Source organism: Oncorhynchus nerka, linkage group LG10, assembly GCF_034236695.1.
Source record: "Oncorhynchus nerka isolate Pitt River linkage group LG10, Oner_Uvic_2.0, whole genome shotgun sequence".
Lineage (NCBI taxonomy): Eukaryota > Metazoa > Chordata > Actinopteri > Salmoniformes > Salmonidae > Oncorhynchus > Oncorhynchus nerka.
Window position 1 is genome coordinate 75,665,695 of NC_088405.1, and position 24,648 is coordinate 75,690,342.

The 24,648-nt window shown below is 46.5% G+C and overlaps 1 protein-coding gene across 1 annotated transcript in view; it reads right to left on the bottom strand.

Annotated features, from left to right (window-relative positions):
- LOC115136005 (rho GTPase-activating protein 32-like) overlaps window positions 1–24,648 on the bottom strand; it is a 259,254-nt gene that overhangs the window by 39,055 nt on the left and 195,551 nt on the right. Inside the window, 4 exon segments of the mRNA XM_029671318.2 lie at window positions 9,480–9,557; window positions 10,087–10,209; window positions 11,698–11,790; window positions 20,368–20,505. Coding sequence (XP_029527178.2) covers window positions 9,480–9,557; window positions 10,087–10,209; window positions 11,698–11,790; window positions 20,368–20,505 — 432 coding nt within the window.

Sequence of the window (24,648 nt, forward strand, 5' to 3'; positions counted from 1 at the left end):
TTTATATTATTTTTCAAATGAACATGAGTAAAACAAATTATTTCTGATTTAAAACAACTGATCCTCCCAGTGCAAATAGACATAGATGCCTCCAGGCTAGGGATGGACAGGTTTATTTGAATATGCAAACAAAGTATTCTATCACTTTTGTGAGTATATATTTTTGTTTTTTAAAGATGCCTATTTTAGCAAAGAAAATATTTTTTCTAAATGACATGTTAGATACAAGGCTATACCATTACATTTGAAATTTTTAATTTTGTAATGACCTGACTAGATCATAAAGGAACAATTGCCCAGACTGAGGCTTGAGTTTACGAATTGACGGTTTACTAACCCAACTTTACACAGGCTACTGTTTGGCCGTAGCCCACGCCAAATAAATGAAGGATACCCCACAAACCAACCGTAACCTTCTCTTGTGAAGGACAGACGTAAGAGAGAGAACAATGGCTAAACCTGGTCTTAACTTCCAATGCTCCATCCCCCTGCCCAACCCCCCTCCACGCCACTCCGCCAATTGCCAGGATGCCCGGCATCAGAACATTCCAGGCATTCCGGTGATTGGCAGATAGCAGGTTGATTGCCATGTCGGACTCTGGTAAATGCAACACAACTCACTAATAGCCTAACACATAACACACAGCTATCTGTGCGGGCCGCTACAATGTAATAAAACAACACACTTTTGAATGTAGTGTAGCGACCCCCACAGACAGCTGTGTGTTATGTGCTAGGCTAGGAGGTGGTTGTGTTGTACTGACCAGTACCCGGTGTTCGCGGGGTCCGACATGTCAATCAACCTGCTATCTGCCAATCACGGGAATGCCTGGAATGTTCTGATGCCGGGCATCCTGGTGGTTGGCGGAGTGGCGTGGAGGGGGGTTGGGCATTGGAAGTTAAGACCAGGTTCAGCCTTTGTTCTCTCTCTCTTACGTCTGGGCTTCACAAGAGAAGGTCACGATTGGCTTGTGGGTTATCTGTCATCTATTTGGCGTGTGCTACGGCCCAAACAGTAGCCTGTGTAAAGTTGGTTCAATAAACCGTCAATTCGCAAACTCAAGCCTCTGTCTGGACAATTGTTCATTTATGATCTAGTCAGGTCATTACATTGGTGTCAGAAGTAAAAACGTTGATACAAGTTAGCCAGCTAGCTAGCTGACTTATGTGGCTAGCTACCGTAGGTGAGAACGGGATTGAAAATGCTTCGAGGAATCCGAAAGTGAAAGTGGAGGTAGGGGACGATTATGGCCAAGGAGGTGCGTGTGAATGGACGTCGGGGTTCTGTCTGAGGAGATCGCCAGGGCGTCGGAGCGCAGAGGCCGCTTGAGGGAGGACGTTAGAGTGATGGCCGCTGAAGCGGGCATGAGTGCTTCGTCGAGTGTATTTCGCGGGATTCTGGTGGGCGGACCGAAGTGGCGACGTCGACGCGGCGTGACGAGGAATCTGGGGCTCAGGATGTAAACAAACATGGCGGCGCCCAGTTCCCGGCTGCGTCCGTATCTGTTAAGACCCCGAAGTATTCCGGTAAGGCGGATTGGGAAGCTTTTCATGCTCAGTTTGAACTGTTAGCTCATTTTAGGGGGTGGTCGGATGAAGAAAGGGCACTCCAGTTGGCTTTATGCCTCACGGATGAAGCTCTGGCCTGTTTGATATTGATTAGCCCCGAGGACAGGCATGATTATGGTGCTCTAGTGGGAGCACTGAGGAGGCGCTATGGACAGTGTGTACAGCCCGGGCTACTGCGCTCCGAACTGAGGAATAGACGCAGGCAGCCTGGAGAGCCTCTACGGGTGCTAGCTAATGACATTGAGAGCCTCTCGGCGGGCATATGCTCACATGCCCCCCTCCGTGCAGAGCGAGCTAGCATGGGACCAGTTCATACAGGCGCTCTCCCCTACGGAGCTGCGCATACAGACCCAGCTGGCTCATCCTGAGTCATTGCAGACAGCCTTGGAGATGGCTTTGGAGAGGGAGCTGGTGTGGGCTGGGGCTTCAGCTGGGGCTTTGGTGGGGGTGCAGGGAGACACACCCTCTGTGCGAGCTGGGGGGGCAGAGCAGCCCGGAGCCGGAAAAGCCTGCTTGGGTGGCCGAAATGACAGAACTCATTCGGGCTGTGTCGCTACAGGCGGCACGAAACACAAGCCCTGGTCCCAGGGTCTGCTGGGGTTGTGGCCAGCCAGGCCATCTGCGCCGAGATTGCCCCATGTCCCCCAGAGCTCAGGGAAACGGCTCGGGGTCCGCATAGACCGGGTAGTGCGGACCCCTGGCTTTCTATCCCAACCACCATCATCTTCAGGAGGAGCCCACCGGCACAGACGGGAAGCAAGGCTCCACTTCCCCAGAAGCAGACGAGGGCAAGCGGATGGAGCCTGTTGTTGTGGTGGGCCGGACCTGTGTTGGGGACTTTTGTCATGTCCCTGTCACTGTGGAGGGGGTGCCCTGCTCCGCCCTGGTGGACACTGGGTCCACAGTAACCCTGGTGAGGCCAGATATTGTGCCAGGTTGGACTCAGTGTGAGCCTACAACTGTGCAGCTCCGCACAGTCACAGGTGAGCTGGCACCCATGAAAGGGAAGGGAATAATGACTCTGACAGTACGGGGCAGGACTGTGCGTCATCCTGTGTGGGTGGCGGCTGTGCAGGACCCTTGTATCCTGGGGTTGGACTTTCTTAGGAGCACAGGCTGCCAGTTAGACCTAAATAGGGGCACACTGAGCTTCCAGGGAGGGACGGAAATCACCATGGCCCCCCCTAATGTCACATTCACTCAACCCAACAAACCCTTTACTCCAACAGTTAAAGCAGCAGAGACTCATGGCTGCGCCCCCTCCCCCACAGCTGTGTGTGACTTTTCCCCAGTCCCCCTGTGTTACATTCCCCCAGCTACCTCCATGACACAGCCCTCTGTGAGCCCGGGCCGCACACCCCCAGCCCAGCTACCCCAGATGGGAGAGGAGAGGACACTGTCTGCAGTGAGGGAGATATGGGGGAGGAACTGTGTTGGTCTTGACCCCGAGCAGCAGGAACGGTTGTGGCAGTTGCTGTTTGAATTCAGAGACAGCTTTGCGTGAGGAAGAGGTGGGTCAGACCCATCTGGTGCAGCATGAGATCGACACAGGTGATGCTCGACCCATCAAGATGCGTCCCCGCCGTATCCCGCTGGCACGCCAGGAGGCGGCAGACAAGGCTGTGTTGGAGATGCAGCGGGCAGACTTCATTGAGCCCTCAGACAGCCCCTGGGCGGCGCCAGTCGTCATGGTTCCAAAGAAGGGGGGCAAGCTGAGGTTCTGTGCGGACTACAGGCGGCTGAATGAGGTAACCAGGAAGGACTCATACCCCATACCACGTATCGATGAGTCGCTGGACCTGGTTAGGGGGTCCTCCTGGTTCTCCTCACTAGACCTCCGCAGCGGCTACTGGCAGGTGCCCCTCTCCCCCAGAGGCCAGAGCCAAAACTGCGTTCTCCACTAACAGAGGACACTGGCAGTTCAAGGTCCTGTGCTTTGGCCTGTGCAACGCTCCAGCTACTTTTGAGCGTTTGATGGACAGGGTGCTGGATGGCATTCCCGACAGCAGTGTCTGGTATACCTCGATGACATCCTGGCCCATGGCAGCTCCTTCCAGTCAGCCCTGGGGGCGCTACGGCGTGTGCTGGAGAGGGTGGCTGCCGCAGGTCTGAAGCTCCACCCCGAGAAGTGCCACTTCATGAGGAGAGAGGTGTCCTTCTTGGGCCACCGAGTGGGGAAGGAGGGGATCAGCACCATGGAGGACAAGGTAGGGGCTGTCAGAGACTGGCCCACCCCCACCGACCAGCGTCAGCTGAAGAGCTTCCTGGGCCTGGCCTCGTACTACAGGAGGTTTGTACGGGGCTTCTCAAGCGTTGCTGCTCCACTGAACCGCCTGCTGCCGAAGGACAAGGCTTTCACTTGGACAGTGGAGTGTGAGGAGGCGTTCAACACCCTCAAACGTGCACTGATCGAGGCCCCGTGCTCGCCCCCTGACCTCACCTTGCCCTTTATCCTGGACACAGACGCGAGCAATGTGGGCATGGGTGGGGTGCTGGCCCAGGTGGGGCCAGAGGGGAGAGAGTGGTGGCGTACTTCAGCAAAACATTTGACAAACATGAGCGCCGCTACTGTGTCACCCGGCGGGAGCTCTTGGCTGTTGTGGCTTCCGTCAAACACTTCAAGTACTACCTGGGTGGTCTGCCCTTTACTGTAAGGACTGACCACTCTGCTCTCCAGTGGCTCATGTCTTTCAGAGAGCCAGAGGGGCAGGTGGCACGCTGGTTGGAGGAGCTTCAGCCGTATGACTTCACGGTGGTGCACAGGGCAGGGGCACGCCACTCCAACGCCGACGCCATGTCCCGTCGGCCCTGTACTGCAGACGGCTGCCGCCACTGTGAACGGAGAGAGGGACGGGAGAGAGAGCTGCGGGCAGAGGAGGGTGTCTGTGCCACAGTGTGTCGGGCGAGCGGGCCTGTCTGCTGTGAGCTGCAGACTGTCGACGTGGCTGAATGGCGGCAGCAGCAGGGACGGGACACAGACCTACAGCCAGTGCTACAGTGGGTAGAGGCGCAGGTGAGGCCACCATGGGAAGAGGTGACGGCGCTCTCACTCGCGACCAAAGGGTTGTGGTCGAAGTTTGAGAGACTGCGGCTGGCTGATGGCGTGCTACAGCGGGCATGGAAGGAGTCAGCTACGGGAGAGGAGAGGTGGCAGGTGGTGGTCCCAAAAGCATTGCGGGAGGCTGTGCTCCAGAGTACTCATGGGGGGGTGGGGACTGGACACTTTGGGGTCACAGAAACACTGCGCCGTCTCCGTCAGGGCTTCTACTGGGGGCAGCACAAGAGGGATGTGGAGGACTTTTGTCGCCGCTGTGACAACTGCACAGCGAGAAAGGGCCCCCCAGGCCGCTCTCATGCTCAGCTCCAACAGTTCCCAGTGGGGGCTCCCATGGAGAGGGTGGGAGTGGATGTAGTTGGGCCGTTCCCCACCACAGACAGTGGAAACCGCTGGGTGCTCACGGCCATGGACTATTTCACAAAATGGCCCGAGGCCTATGCTCTGCCTGACCAGGAGGCAGAGACCATCGTCGGCACGCCCTGACAGCGGGGATGTTCAGCAGGTTTGGAGCTGCAGAGTCCATCCACAGCGACCAAGGCAGAAACTTTGAGTCCCGTGTGTTCGCCACCATGTGTGAGAGGCTGGGTATGCACAAGACCCGCACTACTCCTCTCCATCCTCAAAGTGATGGCCTTGTGGAGCGCTTCAACAAAACGCTTGGACAGCAGCTGGCCATCGTCTCTTCCAAACACCAGCGTGACTGGGACAAGCACCTGCCTATGGTCCTCATGGCATGCCGCTCCGCTGTCCAAGACTCCACCTCCTGCACGCCTGCCCTCCTCATGCTGGGGAGAGAGATCCGCACCCCTGCGGAGATGGCGTTGGTCGGCCCCTGGATAGCCCTCATGTTCCTCCGGGGCCGGAGTATGCCCGGAGACTCCAGGACCGCCTGGAGACAGCCCACACCTTCGCCAGAGAGCAGCTGGTGAATGCAGGTGTGAGGCAGAAAAGGAACTATGACGTGCACACCCGGGAAGGCACTTTGTGGCTGGGGAGCTGGTCTGGGTCTACAGCCCCTAAGGAAAAAAGGCAGATGCCCCAAGTTGGACAGTCACTGGGTGGGACCCTGCAGTGTCCTGGAGAGGGTAGGGGAGGTTGTGTACCGGGTGCAGCTTCCTCCCAGGGGGAGAAAGGTGGCACTGCACCGGGACAGGTTAGCCCCATACAGAGGGGCCTCTTCTCCCCAAACCCCAGGAACCCCCACAATTCCCCTCTCTGGCAATGACATTCTCCAGGCACCCACCCTCAGGTGCCGCAGACAAGGCTCCAGACAGCCCACTCCCCTGTCTCCCCCCCTGTGTCACCGCGTGGTTCCCCAGAACCACGGACTGTATTACCCGTTCCCGCTTCCTTGTCCCCCATATCCCTGCCTTCATCCCCTGGTTCCCAGAGGGGCACTCTGCGACCATCACGGCCACGCAGGCAAAGGAGACCTCCGGGTCGCTTCAGAGACTTTGTTTGTTCCCTCGGGGACGAGGGACTTTGTGGTGGGGGGGCTGTGTAGCGACCCGCACAGACAGCTGTGTGTTATGTGCTAGGCTAGGAGGTGGTTGTGTTGTACTGACCAGTACCCGGTGTTCGCGGGGTCCGACATGTCAATCAACCTGCTATCTGCCAATCACGGGAATGCCTGGAATGTTCTGATGCCGGGCATCCTGGTGGTTGGCGGAGTGGCGTGGAGGGGGGTTGGGCATTGGAAGTTAAGACCAGGTTCAGCCTTTGTTCTCTCTCTCTTACGTCTGGGCTTCACAAGAGAAGGTCACGATTGGCTTGTGGGTTATCTGTCATCTATTTGGCGTGTGCTACGGCCCAAACAGTAGCCTGTGTAAAGTTGGTTCAATAAACCGTCAATTCGCAAACTCAAGCCTCTGTCTGGACAATTGTTCATTTATGATCTAGTCAGGTCATTACAGTAGTTTATATGATGTGCGCCCCATGAAATAGGCTTCATATACACGTAGCTTGTTTTTGTCGGCCAAGTAAAGCGGCACCACAGTCAGACTCCATGTGTAGCAAGTGAAATGACGGATCACTAATACAACGCAAGATGGAATTAAAATTACGAAATTAAACATTAGCGAAATGAGAAGGAGTGGGCTACAACAAGCAACCAAAATCGCAGCAAAATGTAGACTCAATTAGCCAGGGTAGCTAGCTTACTTTTCTAGTCTACTCCAACTTATTCCAGTCAAGAAGGGCACGGTCAAATGGGATGATAAATAACACTGTGGCTGCTACAAGTTAGCCAGTGTATCAAGTCTGACGAGCTAGCTACTCTATCTCGTCCCTTTCCATCTCACACATACCTTCCCCTCCCCTGCAGCAGCAGAGCTCACAGATACCGTCCCCTCCCGGTATGCTCAGGTTAAAAACATATGTAATTTTTTTTACAAAAATGAAGAAAAAAATAAAATAAACCATGTATTTCGAATATCTGGAAAAATGCATGATATTATTAGAATAGTAAAATTATTTCTAACGCCCATCCCTGCTCCAGGATAAACTGTCTTCCTCAAGTCTTTGTGAGTGTTAAGACATCTCTTAGGCTGTATAATAGAATATTATAAATCTCTAGGCTGTATAATAGAATAATATAAATCTCTATGCTGTATAATAGAATAATATAAATCTCTATGCTGTATAATAGAATAATATAAATCTCTAGGCTGTATAATAGAATAATATAAATCTCTATGCTGTATAATAGAATAATATAAATCTCTATGCTGTATAATAGAATAATATAAATCTCTAGGCTGTATAATAGAATAATATAAATCTCTTAGGCTGTATAATAGAATAATATAAATCTCTAGGCTGTATAATAGAATAATATAAATCTCTAGGCTGTATAATAGAATAATATAAATCTCTATGCTGTATAATAGAATAATATAAATCTCTATGCTGTATAATAGAATAATATAAATCTCTAGGCTGTATAATAGAATAATATAAATCTCTTAGGCTGTATAATAGAATAATATAAATCTCTAGGCTGTATAATAGAATAATATAAATCTCTAGGCTGTATAATAGAATAATATAAATCTCTAGGCTGTATAATATAAATCTCTAGGCTTCACTTAATGAGTTTGGAGGAAGACATGATTTAAATATTTTTGCGTGCTTTAATGAAGACGTGGGAAACTGCCAAACCAAAGTCATTCCCAGCAGAGCAATTTGACAAAAACCCTTCTCTGTCATTATTGACTAATCATCTAGTCCCATCTCTGATTTACAAAGCTTAACGTGTGCGATACCTAACAAATCAGAGACCAGACTACACTAATAGACACTTTTAAAGAAGTGTCTATTTGCTTAGGAGTATGTAACCTACACGCTTTGCAAAATACATGGCTTCCATCTTGTAGTAAATGTGACTGATAAGAGGGTTGAATGTGACTATCATAGGGATCCAAGGTCCAGCTGTTTTGCAACTTACAAACAGTACTATGCTATATAAAGATGTGACGCATGCTGAGCACTCAACGAAAGAAGCTCACCCTTTCCATGGTTGGATTTTCTCTCTCCCTCTTTCTCTTTGGACCCTCCAGCTTTCTTGCTCCTTCCCTCCCCCTCTCTCTCTATATATATACATATATATATATATATATATATATATATATACATATATCTCCCCCCTCTCTCTCCCTCCTTGAGGCTCTGCAGGCAGGCTGATGTGTTGTGTCATACAGAAAGACGTGAGCTGCCTACCTGACCTTAAGCCACAGACTGACTCAGACTGCCTGTAGGGTGACTGACTGCCCTCCGGTGGAGATAGCAGGGAGGACATTGACATTTGCTTTGTGCGAGCAGATACACAATCCAATCAATGCTCCACCATCTAGTGGAGCATTGACATACAATGGCATTTCCCCAAAATCCAGATTGTTTTCAAGGACCAACATTGTGTGTAATAACCTAGTTATGACATCATTGTTGAAGACCAAACATCATGGTATGCACCAGACCATGATTATTGGTAGGAATGAGTGCCATGATTCATAATAATGAAATAATAGACAGATAATACCTTTGACAAAACCAAGGAATCTTCATCTACTTGATATTCCAAAATCACACACAAATAATGTTCCCTCTCTTTAAAACTCAGCATATGCACCCCTACAGTACAACAAAACAACAGGCAACAACCGCCTCCAAGAGTCTTTAGCCTAACAGCTTCCCAAGTTCCTAATTGTCCTTCTGCAGCGTTTAATAACAACATGTTGTGAAGGCCCATCCAACATGGCTGCCCTCCCAGCTGGCCTGTATCAGTATTTTCCCCCCGGGGCAGCGAGCAGCAATGTTATGGGTCAGCTATGACCAGAACACTGCTAGGGGTCAATGCTAAGGGCACAGGAAGTTCAGCTGGATTAGATCAACAGACAACACAATATCAGGCTTTATTGTGCTCAAAGAAAGACTATTGATCACTTTAAATGGAATACTGGAAAACGTAGCTAGGCTAATATAATCACATCACGATTGAGAACAACCACTCTGTGTACCCATTTTGTATGATACAATGAGTATGTCTGTCTTTAACTGATGAGATAGTCCATAGAGAAATGTTTAACCCAAATGAACAATGAGCTGATTTGGTCTTTTGTATATGGATAAATATAGTAGAATTAGCTAAAAGGCCAAACCAAATGTGACTGAAAAGAGAAATTGATAGACACCAAAGCACAATAAAAATCCTGGCCTTGTGGAGTCTACAGTAGATCAGTAGACAGAAGATGAGTGGATGCCAAGCCATCTGTGCGCAACTTATAAACACCCCAGGTTCTAAACTGCAACACAGTAATTGTTTGTTTGTGTGTGTATGAGCTTCTGGGTCACAAACCTGAAAGCCGTGCTTGCCCCTCCACCATGTGGTGTCCTCTTTGGGGGGCATGTCAATCACTGACACAATGTCCCCAACCTGTCAGGGGAGGGAGAGAGATAGTAGGGAGAGAGAAAGGGGAAGAGAGGAGAAGAGAGGGATAGCTGGATCAGTCATTGCTAAAGAAGGGACTCACTAGTCATGCTGTGAATACATCTGAGGGGAAACATCATCCTACATATAGAGGTGGTGGGTATTATTTGCTAAGAAACGTTTGGGAACCACTAACTGCATCAGAGAGTATTTGTACAGAAGAATTGCATGTTCAATCAGATGTGTGAAAAGTAGTGTGTGAAAAGAGTAATGGAGAAACAACTCCCTAGGAACAACAATGTATTGGGGCATCTGTAGAATAGTAAATATGATGCAGATTACCTGTCATACAGCAAAGAACAACGTGCTCATAAAATACGTATGATTATTTATCACTGCATCCAAGCACAGCCATTTATCCATGACATTCCCATTTGTATCTGCACATATGTCCATGTGAGTGTGTGTACACGCATTTGTATGTGCACGTGTTGTGTTTAAATGCGGTTCAGCTCTCCCTGTACTTGGCGGTCACCTCGAAGGAGAGCTCGTCGGCGGCCTGTGCGATGTAGCGCTTGATGACATGGGCGGCGGCGATGGCGGGTACATTGATGGAGGACTCCTCGTGGACCAGTAAGTGGTTGCCCTTGTTATCAACCTGGAACACACACACACAATCAAGTTAGTGTCATATTTACTGTCTGTCACTGCACACATTACACTGGGTTGGTGAGTTACTGTTCTATTATACAAAGGGTGGGGCTAATCCTGGACGCTGACTGGTTAAAACTGCATTCCAGCCAGTGTTTATTCCACAAGTTACCACCAGCTAAAGCTATGACGTTTAAATGCCTATTTACTCTGTTCCATCTCACTGCGCAATCCACTGTCTCATCAGCCCAGCCAGGCAAGTTATAAACTTGATCTCCGCTGTAAAAAGAATCTAGACAATATATCCCATTTCTTTTAGACTAGCAATTGGTTTTCAAATGCGGAGATTTGTATAAACCTTGCTTTCTGTCTCTGACATTTGCAACATTGTTTCAGTATTGAAATTCGAACTCCAGCTGTCTCATAGTAGTGAACGTGTAGATGTCAGGAGTCAGGATAAAACAGACGGAGGGAGATTTTCTCAGCCAGTCAAAGATCATGAAGAATCAGCATCATTTTTATGGATATATATACAAAGAAATGTCAATAGAAATCAGGTCAAATGAAACTAAGTGCAGCTACTGTAGTTTGCAGTCTTTCCAGCTTCAGTTTGAAGTAATTGTGTTAGCTGTGTCATTGGCTAGCACCTCTGAACAACATTGTCCTGAAATAGTGCATCATTAGCTCATTGTTAAGGATGTATCCAAATAAATGTCACTAGAAAACAGCTTTAACAAATGCAAATTGCAGCTACTTTGTTGTTATTCTGACTAAAATGTTTGACGTAACTGTAAGTTAGCCATAATTGGCTAGCTAGTAAGCAAGGGAGAAGAATGTTGCCAGCCAGTATGGAAATAGAACATTTAGAACAAATGACTGGGTAGTGTCCATAGATACAGAACTTGGGTAGACGGCTTGGATAACAACCCTAGATTTGTGTCGGACCTATATCTTGTGGAAGGATGAAATAGTATGAATAAATCCAACAAAATAACGTTTTTAATGAAAATATATAAATCATTATTTGAATACGTTGGTACCCCGTCTCAGGCCTAACACTCATGCCAATATACCCAAACACTGGCTTCTCTGGCATTATCACTTAATTACGTGTGAGTGAATAAGGAAAGAGAGGAGCAGTAAGCATGTGTGCATGCAAGAAAATGGGAAACTACAGTATATGTTATGTGTGGTGTATTTGTGTAGAGCATGGCTCTCCAACCGTGTTCCTGGAGAGCTACCCTCCTGTAGGTTCACACTCCAAACCCAGTTTTAACTGACCCGATTCAGCTTATCAACAAGCTAATTATTAGAATCAGTTGCTAATTAATAATTTAGGGTTGAAGTGTAAACCTAGAGGACAGTAACTCTCCAGGAACAGGTTTGGAGAGCTCTGGTCTAGTGTGTGTGGGAGATTGATAGACAAACAGACACAGACAAGACAGACAGACAGACAGCATGAGACACACAGGCATAAACCCAGACAGAAGCTCACCTCCATCCACGTGAGGGCGGGCCCACAGTTGATCTTGTTGTCAGCGATCGCCGAGAAGCGGGAGAGGTAAGCCATCAGCATCTGGGAAACTGCCTGTGAGAGAGGAAACCAGGAACAGACAATGGGTAAAACACTTCTATAAAATACTAGCTACAGCTACCTACAGCTACTAAAAAGGTAGTGTACAGTACCAGTCAAAAGTTTTTACACACCTACTCATTCAAGAGTTATTCTTTATTTGGGCTGTTTTCTACATTGCATAATAATAGTGAAGGCATCAAAAACTATGGAATAACACATGTGGAACCATGTAGTAACCAAAAGTGTTAAACACAAGAAAATATATTTTATATTCTTCAAAGTAGCCACCCTTTGCCTTTATGACAGCTTTGCACAATCTTGGCATTCTCTCAACCAGATTCATGAGGAAGTCACCTGGAATGCATTTCAATTAACAGGTGTGCCTTGTTAAAAGTTCATTTGTGGAATTTCTTTCCTTCTTAATGTGTTTGAGCCAATCAGTTGTGTTGTGCCAAGGTAGGGTTGGTATACAGAAGATGGCATTTTACCAAATAGGGCTAAGTCCATATTATGGCAGGAACAGCTCAAATAAGCAAAGAGAAATGACAGTCCAACATTACTTTAAAACAGTACAGTCGCAAAAACCATCAAGCGCTATGATGAAACGGGCTCTCATGAGGAACACCACAGGAAAGAAAGACCCAGAGTTACCTCTGCTGCAGAGGATAAGTTCATTAGAGTTACCAGCCTCAGAAATTGCAGCCCAAATAAATCCAAGTAACAGACACGTCAACATCAACTGTTCAGATGAGAATGCGTAAATCAGGCCTTCATGTTCAAAGAAACCACTACTATAGGACACCAATAAGAAGAAGATACTTGCTTGGGCCAAGAAACACAAGCAATGGACAGACAGGTGGAAATCTGTCCTTTGGTCTGATGAGTCCAAATGTTTGATTTTTGGTTCCAACCGCCGTGCAGAGTAGATGAACGGATGATCTCTGCATGTGTGGTTCCCACCATGAAGCATGGAGGAGAAGGTGTGATGGTGCTTTGCTGGTGACACTAAGGGATTTATTTTGAATTCAAGGCACACTTAACCAGCATGGCTACCACAGCATTGCTGGTAGCCAAGTATTAATCTAACAGTAAATGTAATGTCTCAAAAAAACTGATGTGCATTTCACACGCTCTGTATTTAAAAGCCATAACAAATATCATGGTTGTAAAATAGTTGCTATAGAGAGAACATTTATGTCTACAGAAAGCTTAGAACCTCCTCTCTTCAACAGTGACAACAGCTGTGTTTTTCCCGCAATTGGATTTTGAAATGTTTATAGCCTACAATCAGAATACTTTATTTTCTCCTGGAATGCAGGGAGAGAGGGAGTGAGTCTCGCTCATCATAGAAGCAGGCCACAGCGAAACAGGCACAGGGCAGGGCAGAGACTTTAAATACAGGAATCATAATTAAGGCTCTGAATGAATAAAAAAATGTGTTGGTAGCACTAAAATGTAGGAGCACCAGAAAATAAGATTTTTTAAATTGATTGAGATACAACCTAAATGAATTACTACCTACTACTTTTGAAGCAAATGTTGTGCTCTGTCAACTAATATGTAACCCTGTAAATGCATGCATTTATTATAAAAGCTAAAATGTTGATACAAATAGCTGTCATTGAAATTACAAAGCAATATTAGGTTTCTACATGGTGTAAAAAAGCACTGTTTCCTATTGAGATGCATTGCATTGAAAATTGTACACGGTCTCTTTAAGAATGTCAGTGACGTTCTGAGTGGCAACATGCAAATCGGTCATTTATTTTTATTTGTTTAATTATTTCACCTTTATTTAACCAGGTAGGCTAGTTGAGAACAAGTTCTCATTTACAACTGCGACCTGGCCAAGATAAAGCATAGCAGTGTGAACAGACAACACAGAGTTACACATGGAGTAAACAATTAACAGGTCAATAACACAGTAGGAAAAAAAAGGAAAAAAAGAGAGTCTATATACATTGTGTGCAAAAGGCATGAGGAGGTAGGCGAATAATTACAATTTTGCAGATTAACACTGGAGTGATAAATGATCAGATGGTCATGTACAGGTAGAGATATTGGTGTGCAAAAGAGCAGAAAAGTAAATAAATAAAAACAGTATGGGGATGAGGTAGGTGAAAATGGGTGGGCTATTTACCAATAGACTATGTACAGCTGCAGCGATCGGTTAGCTGCTCAGATAGCAGATGTTTGAAGTTGGTGAGGGAGATAAAAGTCTCCAACTTCAGCGATTTTTGCAATTCGTTCCAGTCACAGGCAGCAGAGAACTGGAACGAAAGGCGGCCAAATGAGGTGTTGGCTTTAGGGATGATCAGTGAGATACACCTGCTGGAGCGCGTGCTACGGGTGGGTGTTGCCATCGTGACCAGTGAACTGAGATAAGGTGGAGCTTTACCTAGCATGGACTTGTAGATGACCTGGAGCCAGTGGGTCTGGCGACGAATATGTATGCTGAGTAGAGTATTGGAAGCTATTTTGTAGATGACATCGCCGAAGTCGAGGATCGGTAGGATAGTCAGTTTTACTAGGGTAAGTTTGGCGGCGTGAGTGAAGGAGGCTTTGTTGCGGAATATAAAGCCGACTCTAGATTTGATTTTAGATTGGAGATGTTTGATATGAGTCTGGAAGGAGAGTTCACAGTCTAGCCAGACACCTAGGTACTTATAGATGTCCACATATTCTAGGTCGGAACCATCCAGGGTGGTGATGCTAGTCGGGCGTGCGGATGCAGGCAGCGAACGGTTGAAAAGCATGCATTTGGTTTTACTAGCGTTTAAGAGCAGTTGGAGGCCACGGAAGGAGTGTTGTATGGCGTTGAAGCTCGTTTGGAGGTTAGATAGCACAGTGTCCAAGGAAGGGCCGGAAGTATACAGAATGGTGTCGTCTGCGTAGAGGTGGATCAGGGAATCGCCCGCAGCAAGAGCAACATCATTGATATATACAGAGAAAAGAGTCGTCCCGAGAATTGAACCCTGTGGCACCCCCATAGACTGCCAGAGGACCGGACAACATGCCCTCCGATTTGACACACTGAAATCAGTCTGCAAAGTAGTTGGTGAACTACTGTATGATCATTGAACTGCTGAAGAAGCTATTCCTTTTCCATTCTTTCTGTGCCCCCAAATGTTTGGGAGCATTTTCACTTTTGGATGAATAGCGTGCCCAGAGTGAACTGCCTCCTACTCTGCCCCAGATGCTAATATATGCATATTATTATTAGTATTGGATAGAAGACACTCTGGAGTTTCTAAAACTGTTTGAATGATGTCTGTGAGTATAACAAAACTCATATGGCAGCAAAAACCTGAGAGAAATCCAACCAGGAAGTGGGACATTGGAGATTTGTAGTTTTTCAAAGCTTGGCCTACCGAATACACAGTGTCTATGGAGTCAAGTTGTGCACTTCCTACGGCTACCACTAGATGTCAACCGTCTTTAGAAACTTGAATGAGGATTCTACTATAAAGGAGGGGCTCATGAGATCTGTTTGAGTCAGTGGTCTGGCAGAGTGTCTCAGGCTCGTGACGCACGCTCCCGACAGAGTTAGCTCTCGTTCCAGTGCTTTTCTTCAGACATAGGAATTCTCTGGTTGGAACATTATTGATGTTTTGTGTTAAAAACATCCTAAACATTGATTCCATACATCGTTTGACTTGTTTCTACGACCTGTAACGGAACTTTTCGAGTTTTTGTCTGGACGAAGTGCTCACGCCTCTTGAAGATAAATTACTGGGCTGAACACGCTAACAAGTGGCTATTTGGATATAAATGATGGACTTTATGGAACAAATCAGTCATTTATTGTCGAACTGGGATTCCTGGGAGTGCCTTCTGATGAAGATCATCAAAGGTAAATTAATATTTATAGTGCTATTTCTATCTTCTGTTGACTCCAAAATGGCGGATATTTCTCTGGCTGGATTGGGCTCCGAGCGCCGTTCTCAGATTATGCTTTATCCGTAAAGTTTAAAAAAAATCTGACACAGCGGTTGCATTAAGGAGAAGTCTATCTTTAATTTCGTGAATAACACTTGTATCTTTCATCAATGCTTATTATGAGTATTTCTGCAAAATTGCCGGATGTTTTGGAATCAAGTCATTACTGCACGTAACGCGCCAATGTAAACTGAGATATTTGGATATAAATGTGCACATTATCGAACAAAACATACATGTATTGTGTAACATGATGTCCTATGAGTGTCATCTGATGAAGATCATTAAAGGTTAGTGATTCATTTTATCTATATTTCAGCTTTTTGTGACTCTTATCTTTGGCTGGAAAAATGGCTGTGTTTTTTTGACTTGGTGGTGATCTAACATAATCATATGTTGTTGTTTTTTTAATTCGGACAAGATGGGTAGATTAACAAGAAGTTGATCTTTTATTTGCTGTATTGGACTTGTTAATGTGTGAAAGTTACATATTTCTAAAAAATATTTTTGAATATCACACGCTGCCTTTTCAGCGGAATGTTGTCGAGGGGTTCCGCTAGCGAAACGCCTGCGCTAGAAAGGATATACTGGTAAAGTTACAAGGTTGTTAACTTGCTAGCTAATGAGGTAACATGACTTAACAAGGTGCTAATGGCCCACAAGTAGTTTAAGAACGGCTCATGACATGGTTAATGAACGTAAAATACAGCCCGCCAATGGAGATGCAACCAGCTGCAGAGCCAATGCACAATAGAAGGGAACAAATGTAGCACTACTTTTGAACAGTTTGAGCTAGAGATAACCAGTTCTCTCTGTAGTAATGGTGTAACCACCACAGTCACGGATCAGCACTCACTTTTTTCTCTAGGATACTCAGAAATAGCGATACAGCAAAGCATAACCTTTACAACAATTATTATCTGGGCAAAAAAAACATTTTGCACAGCTAAATATTTAGGAGCACATGCGATCAAAATGGCCACACTAGAGCCATGATCATGAAGAAAACGCACTTTACTGTTTGACCAAATCATGGTTAGAGCCTCCTAAAAAAAAATAGGACATTTGGAGTGAAGTGACCATGTAGAATGTGCAGCTCACACCGAAGCGACCAATTAAACATGACTTGTAACAGCCAAGTAAAAGGGCCACAAAATACAACTAAATTATCGCAGTCTGGAGCCCTGGTGTGTGTGTCTGACTTGAGCATAGGCCAGAAAGACATGTTTGACTGAGCTCATAATGTAGCCAATCCTAATGATATTGAAAGGACGGTTGTTTCTAGTTTTTCATTGGCAACTTCTTGAGTAATGCACTATAGATGAGAGAAAGCGAGAACAAAAGGAAAGACTGAGTGGTGAGCGCCTAGCAGAGGAAATCAAACGCTCCACTGGAGGCCATTTGGAGAGGAGCGGGGAAGAGGGAGAGGTTAGAGAAGGGGAGAGGAGCGGGGAAGAGAGAGAGGTTAGAGAAGGGGAGAGGAGCGGGGAAGAGGGAGAGGTTACAGAAGGGGAGAGGAGCGGGGAAGAGGGAGAGGAGAAAGGTTAGAGCAGAAGGAGAGGAAAGGTTAGAGAGCTGAGCCCCAAAGAGAAGAGAGGAGTAGGTGAGATTAGAGAAGGGGCGAGGAGAGAAAAGGAGAAGGGATACGTTAAAGGATAGGAGAAAAGAGGAGAGATTAGGGGAGGAGAAGAGAGGTTGGAGAAGAAGAGAAGAGGTTGGAGAAGAAGAGAAGAGGTTGGAGAAGAAGAGAAGAGGTTAGAGGAGAGAAGAGCAGAGAAGTGCAGAGTGAGTCAGAGACAAAAAGAGCAGAGCAGACCATTGAGGTAGTGGGCATGGAGCCAAATCCTTTCCTGACCCTCTCCGGGAGGTTCCAGCCCGCTGCCTGCCACATTGATTCCAGTACATGAGCTGGCACTGTGCGTACCCAATCAGAACAGAGTCCACCAACACACATACACAGAGGCCGAGTGTTATAGCCCAGAGGAAGGGGCCTAATGGGCGCAAGCTGACGACACATGTACATGACACAGACAGCTTAGCCCTGGTTTTAAAAGGACCATAGCCTCGGAGCGTTTGTTTTCTTTCCACAAGATGTGTAAACATTTATAACCAGATCAGCCCCAACTTTACCCACAGCCAGGACAAATCTGGCCACGAGGAAACGGTGAAAAAAAGGCAATTTTATATGTGAAAGATAGCAAGACGTGTAAAATGACAAAGCATGTCAGAGGTTTAAAAAATATGTTTTTCATTAGAGACTTCACTGTGGCACAACCAGACAAAACAATGGCTAATGTGCTATCAGATCTGTCCAAATATTTAAATGAAGGACATATGTCACCTTGAGGGAGTTCAATAAAGATGAAGCTGTCAAGGATCTCTGGTTAAATCAAATTAGTCTCTAGTCAATCCTCATTTGGAGGGAGAGTACGTTGAAACTGACGCCATATTTAGACTCAATGACAAAGCAGGCCGCTGACTGAAAAAAGAAAAATAACAAAATCTGCTGAAAATAAAGCCCTGACATTCAAGTTATGAAAACAGTAACAACAGTGCTACAATACTAAGCACTTGATTTGGAAGGTAAGTAAGCATCTGGTATAGAAGGCTTTCTGTACAGAGCAGCAGAGGAGGGCCTTGCATGGCCAGGTCTGGTTTGGGCTTAAAGGCTATAAAGGATAAGGAAAGGAAAGCTTTTATTTGATGACCTGGATGCTTTCCTTGTTGGGGCTCCATTTGTTGGTTACTGTTGGTGATGAATACCCTGGCGCTTCCCACAAGACTTGTCCTATTCAGCGCACTAATCCAAAAGTGAGCCTTCTCCTCTGAGTGCCAGACAGGGTATGTGCCCCAAATGGCACCCTAGTCCCTATATAGTGCACTACTTTTGACCAGGGCTCATAGGGCTCTGGTCAGAAGTAGTGCACCATGTTGGAAATAGGGTACCATTTGGGACTCCGCCAGACCCTCTCTTCAGCCCCTCTCCTTCTTGTCAACATGACCAAGAAAACATAGACCAAGAGGGCTAAGACACTCCAGAAAGACAAAGACTAGAGAACATGTGGTACCACAACAGTAAAGCCAAGCACAACATCAAGGCCTTGAAGGGAAGGGAGGCTGGCTGGCTAACTGAATCAATAGGGAGACTGATTGGTTGATTAGCAGTGAGTTTCCTGATTTCGCTGAATATTCTTACCAACTTTGTACAGATTTTCTCTAAGTTTGTTTAGACTTAACGAGTCATGGATGATATTGTATAAGGTAATGTCAGCTCATTTCGAACAGGCAATCTAGCTCCCAAAGTACTGGCCTACAAAACAGTGACAATCAAGTATTGGAATGCGCAAGCAATATGTTGGTTAGCATACTAGCTAGGCTAACACTATCCAAATACCTGCAGTAGCTAGGTACCAAAATATGCGCTTCAAAGAGGGGTCAGCAAAACAGCCTCTCGACAATACGGTTAGTGACATTTTAATTCAAGCCAATTTTCCCCTACCCCAATTAATCCTATAAGGACCTATGTGTATTAAATGCCTGAAGGCTACAATCAAATAATGACTGCTGTCTGAAATTACTGTACGCCAACTCTCTGCTATTACTTGTCCCAGCAGCCACGGACACGGATTAAACTGAAAGGTCCGACATCTCGTTCCTCCAATCACGACTGAGGTATTTCCACAGCCTTTTTTTGTGAAGACCCTAATAACCTGTTTTACCAGTAGATTTTAGCACTGAACATCCCACTACAGAAGGACCTGTGCTTTCACTGTGGGCGTAGTAATCTGACCTCCTGAGATTAGTCAACGCGCAGCCCAGTGTTTCACATTACACTTGGGACAGCTGGAGAGAGAAGTTGTGTCTCAAATGGCACCCTATGCCCTATAAACATGTTGTGCACTAATTTTGAGCAGGGCCTAGATCTGGTCAAAAGTAGTGCACTATGTAGGGAATAGGGTGTCATTTGGGACGCAGAGCAAAGTGGTGACTGTGAAGCCTAGTCAGCCTACCTTTGTGGGAGTCTCTTTTTAGGGGCAGAGTGCATGAGTACGAGGGCCTTTTTCCATTTACTGAAGGACTGGATGATCATATGGGTGAGCATTAACAGTCACTCCATACTTCAAAGCCCATCAATTTAGCTGTGAAAATGTGCCACAGTTCAAGAGGGTTTTCTCTGGGAAAACAACTGTAAACAGAGAGAGCGAGTGAGAGTTGCTATCGCAGGCCAGCAGGATGGAGAGGTTTTCTAAAAACATAAAACAGACTATACAGCTGCTTCCTCTAAACACCAGGCCATTAGACAGAACGAAAAAAAAAAAAAAAAAAAAAACCTCGGCACAAATGGACACTAACAAATTTAGCCCATGAATCAGCCTGCAACGAACACGAGTTTGTAAAACAAGCTAATACAGCATAGACATTGTGCAGGTATTTCACTCTAGGACGGACATGGACGCAAAACTGTTCTCAAGTAACCTCTTGCTTCTGTCTGAACACCAGAATCTTGAAGGGGAAAGATAATATAGTCCTTAAAGTCGTGAGCTCTGAGGCGGTATTCAAAGTGGGAGACTGGGAGAGACCATTTGAATGGGGATATAGGGGTGTTGGGTGGGGCACATTGGCTGTACTGAGAAAGACCGGGTATCTTACCTCGGCACGATCCCTCAGACTGTCGAATCGAGGCAGCTCAGGCAGCTGCGAGAAGCGGCGGTCATAGATGCAAAGGTGCAGGTGCTTGTCCAGGACACGGAAATCCTCATAGCTGCGCTTCACAATCCAGCTTCGGCTCTGCGGAGCAAAAATAGCAAGAGTGGGAAAGAAAAGAGAGAGAGAGAGAGGACGTTTCAAAACACAGGGGATATGCATGAGGTATGAGCCCCTGGCTGCTATACTAGCCTGGTAACAGATACCCTCTGGGTGCCCCTCACGCCCTAATTCACAATCCACTGCTGGGACGGAGTTGCAAGAGGGGGAGTCTATGATTTTACGAGGGGGGTCGGACAGGGGATATTACCTTCCTAGCTATAATCCTGCTACAGTGACTCCCCACACAATACTCCACTGTGGGACAGGAACCAGACATCTGTATGGTTCCGGATGTGGTATGGTTGTGGTTGCCCCAAGCAGAGCACCAGTCTGACAATGTAAGGCAGTGCCAAAAAACTGATTAAAGGATGGATGGTGGATAGATGGCAGGAGGGATTGGAGAAGGGGATGAATCCAAATGGCTGGGATTATTAAGAGAGACGGGTCAAATCTGGTGGAATTAAGAGAGTTGGACATTATATCCTTCTAGTCTCAACAGGGGGGCATTTTAATCTGAAAAGGGGATCTCCTTCATTGGACGATGAACCCGGAATCTAGTACAGAACATCCAGTGAAAAACAACCCAGCTTTAATTATATCAGATTGGATGTACTGCTATTATTCAAACCAGACATACAGTTGAAGTCGGAAGTTTACATACACCCTAGCCAAATACATTTAAACTCAGTTTTTCACAATTGCTGACATTTAATCCTAGTAAAAAAATCCCTGTTTTAGGTCAGTTAGGATCACCACTTTATTTTAAGAATGTGAAATGTAAGAATAATAAGAGAGAATGATTTATTTCATCTTTTATTTCTTTCATCACATTCCCAGTGGGTCAGAAGTTTACATACACACAATTAGTATTTGGAAGCATTGCCTTTAAATTGTTTAACTTGGGTCAAACGTTTCGGGTAGCCTTCCACCAGCTTCCCACAATAAGTTGAGTGAATTTTGGCCCATTCCTCCCGACAGAGCTGGTGTAACTGAGTCAGGTTTGTAGGCCTCCTTGCTCACACTTTTTAAATTCTGCCCACAAATGTTCTGTTGGATTGAGGTCAGGGCTTTGTGATGGCCACTCCAATACCTCGAATTAGTTGTCCTTAAGCCACTTTGCCACAACTTTGGAAGTATGCTTGGGGCCATTGGCCATTTGGAAGACCCATTTGCGACCAAGCTTTAACTTCCTGACTGATGTCTTGAGATGTTGTTTCAATATATCTACATAATTTTCCTCCCTCATGATGCCATCTATTTTGTGAAGTGAACCAGACCCTCCTGCAGCAAAGCACCCCGACAACATGATGCTGTCACCCCGTGCTTCACGGTTGGGATGGTGTTCTTCGGCTTGCAAGCCTCCCCTTTTCCCTCCAAACTTAACGAGGGTCATTATGGCCAAACAGTTCTATTTTTGTTTAATCACACCAGAGGACATTTCTCAAAAAAGTACGATCTTTGTCCCCATGTGCAGTTGCAAACCGTAGTCTGGCTTTTTCATGGCGGTTTTGGAGCAGTGGCTTCTTCCTTGGTGAGCGGCCTTTCAGGTTATGTCGATTTAGGACTCGTTTTACTGTGGATATACAGTGGGGCAAAAAAGTATTTAGTGAGCCACCAATTGTGCAAGTTCTCCCACTTAAAAAGATGAGAGGCCTGTAATGTTCATCATAGGTACACTTCAACTATGACAGACAAAATGAGAAGAAAAAAATCCAGAAAATTACATTGTAGGATTTTTTATGAATTTATTTGCAAATTATGGTGGAAAATAAGTATTTCAGTTTTGGGAACGTCAGAGTGTTTTCTTTCCAAAGCTGTCAATTATATGCATAGTCGAGCATCTTTTCGTGACAAAATATCTTGTTTAAAACGGGAACGTTTTTTAATCCATAAATTAAAAGAGCGCCCCCTATATCCAAGAAGTTAATGACTCCAACCTAAGAGCATGTAAACTGCAGCGGGGTAATAACTTTGCATGTTTTATTGGTATTGCGAGTAAATCCAACAGGCATCATGCTCGACAGAATGGAACAGCTCCTAAATCGTCCACCATATCTAGCTCACCCGCTTGAACTGTGCTGGCCTGCCCTGGATAGCTAATTTTGGAATCCATTGATGAAGTGATCAATTTGCCTAAGCTATTTCTGGAGTACAACACGAGAAGTCGATAACTCCATACGTTAATTTAACTGATGATACATCTTTGGGGTAAATACATCAGAGGCCGGCTGGCACATGACAAAGCAAGGCTTTTTTTAATCTGAAGAAGAGGGTGCTGGATCAAAAAGTGACAGGCAAATACAGTTGTGATGTAAGCCTCAGGTAATGTCCCAAATGGCACCCTATTCCCTATATAGTGCACTACTTTTGACCAGAGCCCTATGGGCCCAGGTGAAAAGCAGTGCACTTGATTAGTGTAGTGTCAACAACGCAGCCACTGCCAGCTAGCCTACATAGTCAACAACGCAGCCTCTGCCAGCTAGCCTACTTCAGCAGCACTGTATCATTTTAATCATTTTAGTCAATAAGATTCTTGCTACGTAAGCTTAACTTTCTGAACACTCGAGACGTGTAGTCCACTTGTCATTCCAATCTCCTTTGCATTAGTGTAGCCTCTTGTGTAGCCTGTCAACTATGTGTCTGTCTATCCCTGTTCTCTCCTCTCTGCACAGACCATACAAACGCTCCACACCGCGTGGCCGCGGCCACCCTAATCTGGTGGTCCCAGCGCGCACGACCCACGTGGAGTTCCAGGTCTCCGGTAGCCTCTGGAACTGCCGATCTGCGGCCAACAAGGCAGAGTTCATCTCAGCCTATGCCTCCCTCCAGTCCCTTGACTTCTTGGCACTGACGGAAACATGGATCACCACAGACAACACTGCTACCCCTACTGCTCTCTCTTCGTCTGCCCACGTGTTCTCGCACACCCCGAGAGCTTCTGGTCAGCGGGGTAGTGGCACCGGGATCCTCATCTCTCCCAAGTGGTCATTCTCTCTTTCTCCCCTTACCCATCTGTCTATCGCCTCCTTTGAATTCCATGCTGTCACAGTTACCAGCCCTTTCAAGCTTAACATCCTTATCATTTATTGCCCTCCAGGTTCCCTCGGAGAGTTCATCAATGAGCTTGATGCCTTGATAAGCTCCTTTCCTGAGGACGGCTCACCTCTCACAGTTCTGGGCGACTTTAACCTCCCCACGTCTACCTTTGACTCATTCCTCTCTGCCTCCTTCTTTCCACTCCTCTCCTCTTTTGACCTCACCGTCCCCCCCTACTCACAAGGCAGGAAATACGCTCGACCTCATCTTTACTAGATGCTGTTCTTCCACTAACCTCATTGCAACTCCCCTCCAAGTCTCCGACCACTACCTTGTATCCTTTTCCCTCTCGCTCTCATCCAACACTTCCCACACTGCCCCTACTCGGATGGTATCGCGCCATCCCAACCTTCGCTCTCTCTCCCCCGCTACTCTCTCCTCTTCCATCCTATCATCTCTTCCCTCTGCTCAAACCTTCTCCAACCTATCTCCTGATTCTGCCTCCTCAACCCTCCTCTCCTCCCTTTCTGCATCCTTTGACTCTCTATGTCCCCTATCCTCCAGGCCGGCTCGGTCCTCCCCTCCCGCTCCGTGGCTCGACGACTCATTGCGAGCTCACAGAACAGGGCTCCGGGCAGCCGAGCGGAAATGGAGGAAAACTCGCCTCCCTGCGGACCTGGCATCCTTTCACTCCCTCCTCTCTACATTTTCCTCTTCTCTCTCTGCTGCTAAAGCCACTTTCTACCACTCTAAATTCCAAGCATCTGCCTCTAACCCTAGGAAGCTCTTTGCCACCTTCTCCTCCCTCCTGAATCCCCCCTCCTCCCTCTCTGCAGATGACTTCGTCAACCATTTTGAAAAGAAGGTCGACGACATCCGATCCTCGTTTGCTAAGTCAAACGACACCGCTGGTTCTGCTCACACTGCCCTACCCTGTGCTCTGACCTCTTTCTCCCCTCTCTCTCCAGATGAAATCTCACGTCTTGTGACGGCCGGCCGCCCAACAACCTGCCCGCTTGACCCTATCCCCTCCTCTCTTCTCCAGACCATTTCCGGAGACCTTCTCCCTTACCTCACCTCGCTCATCAA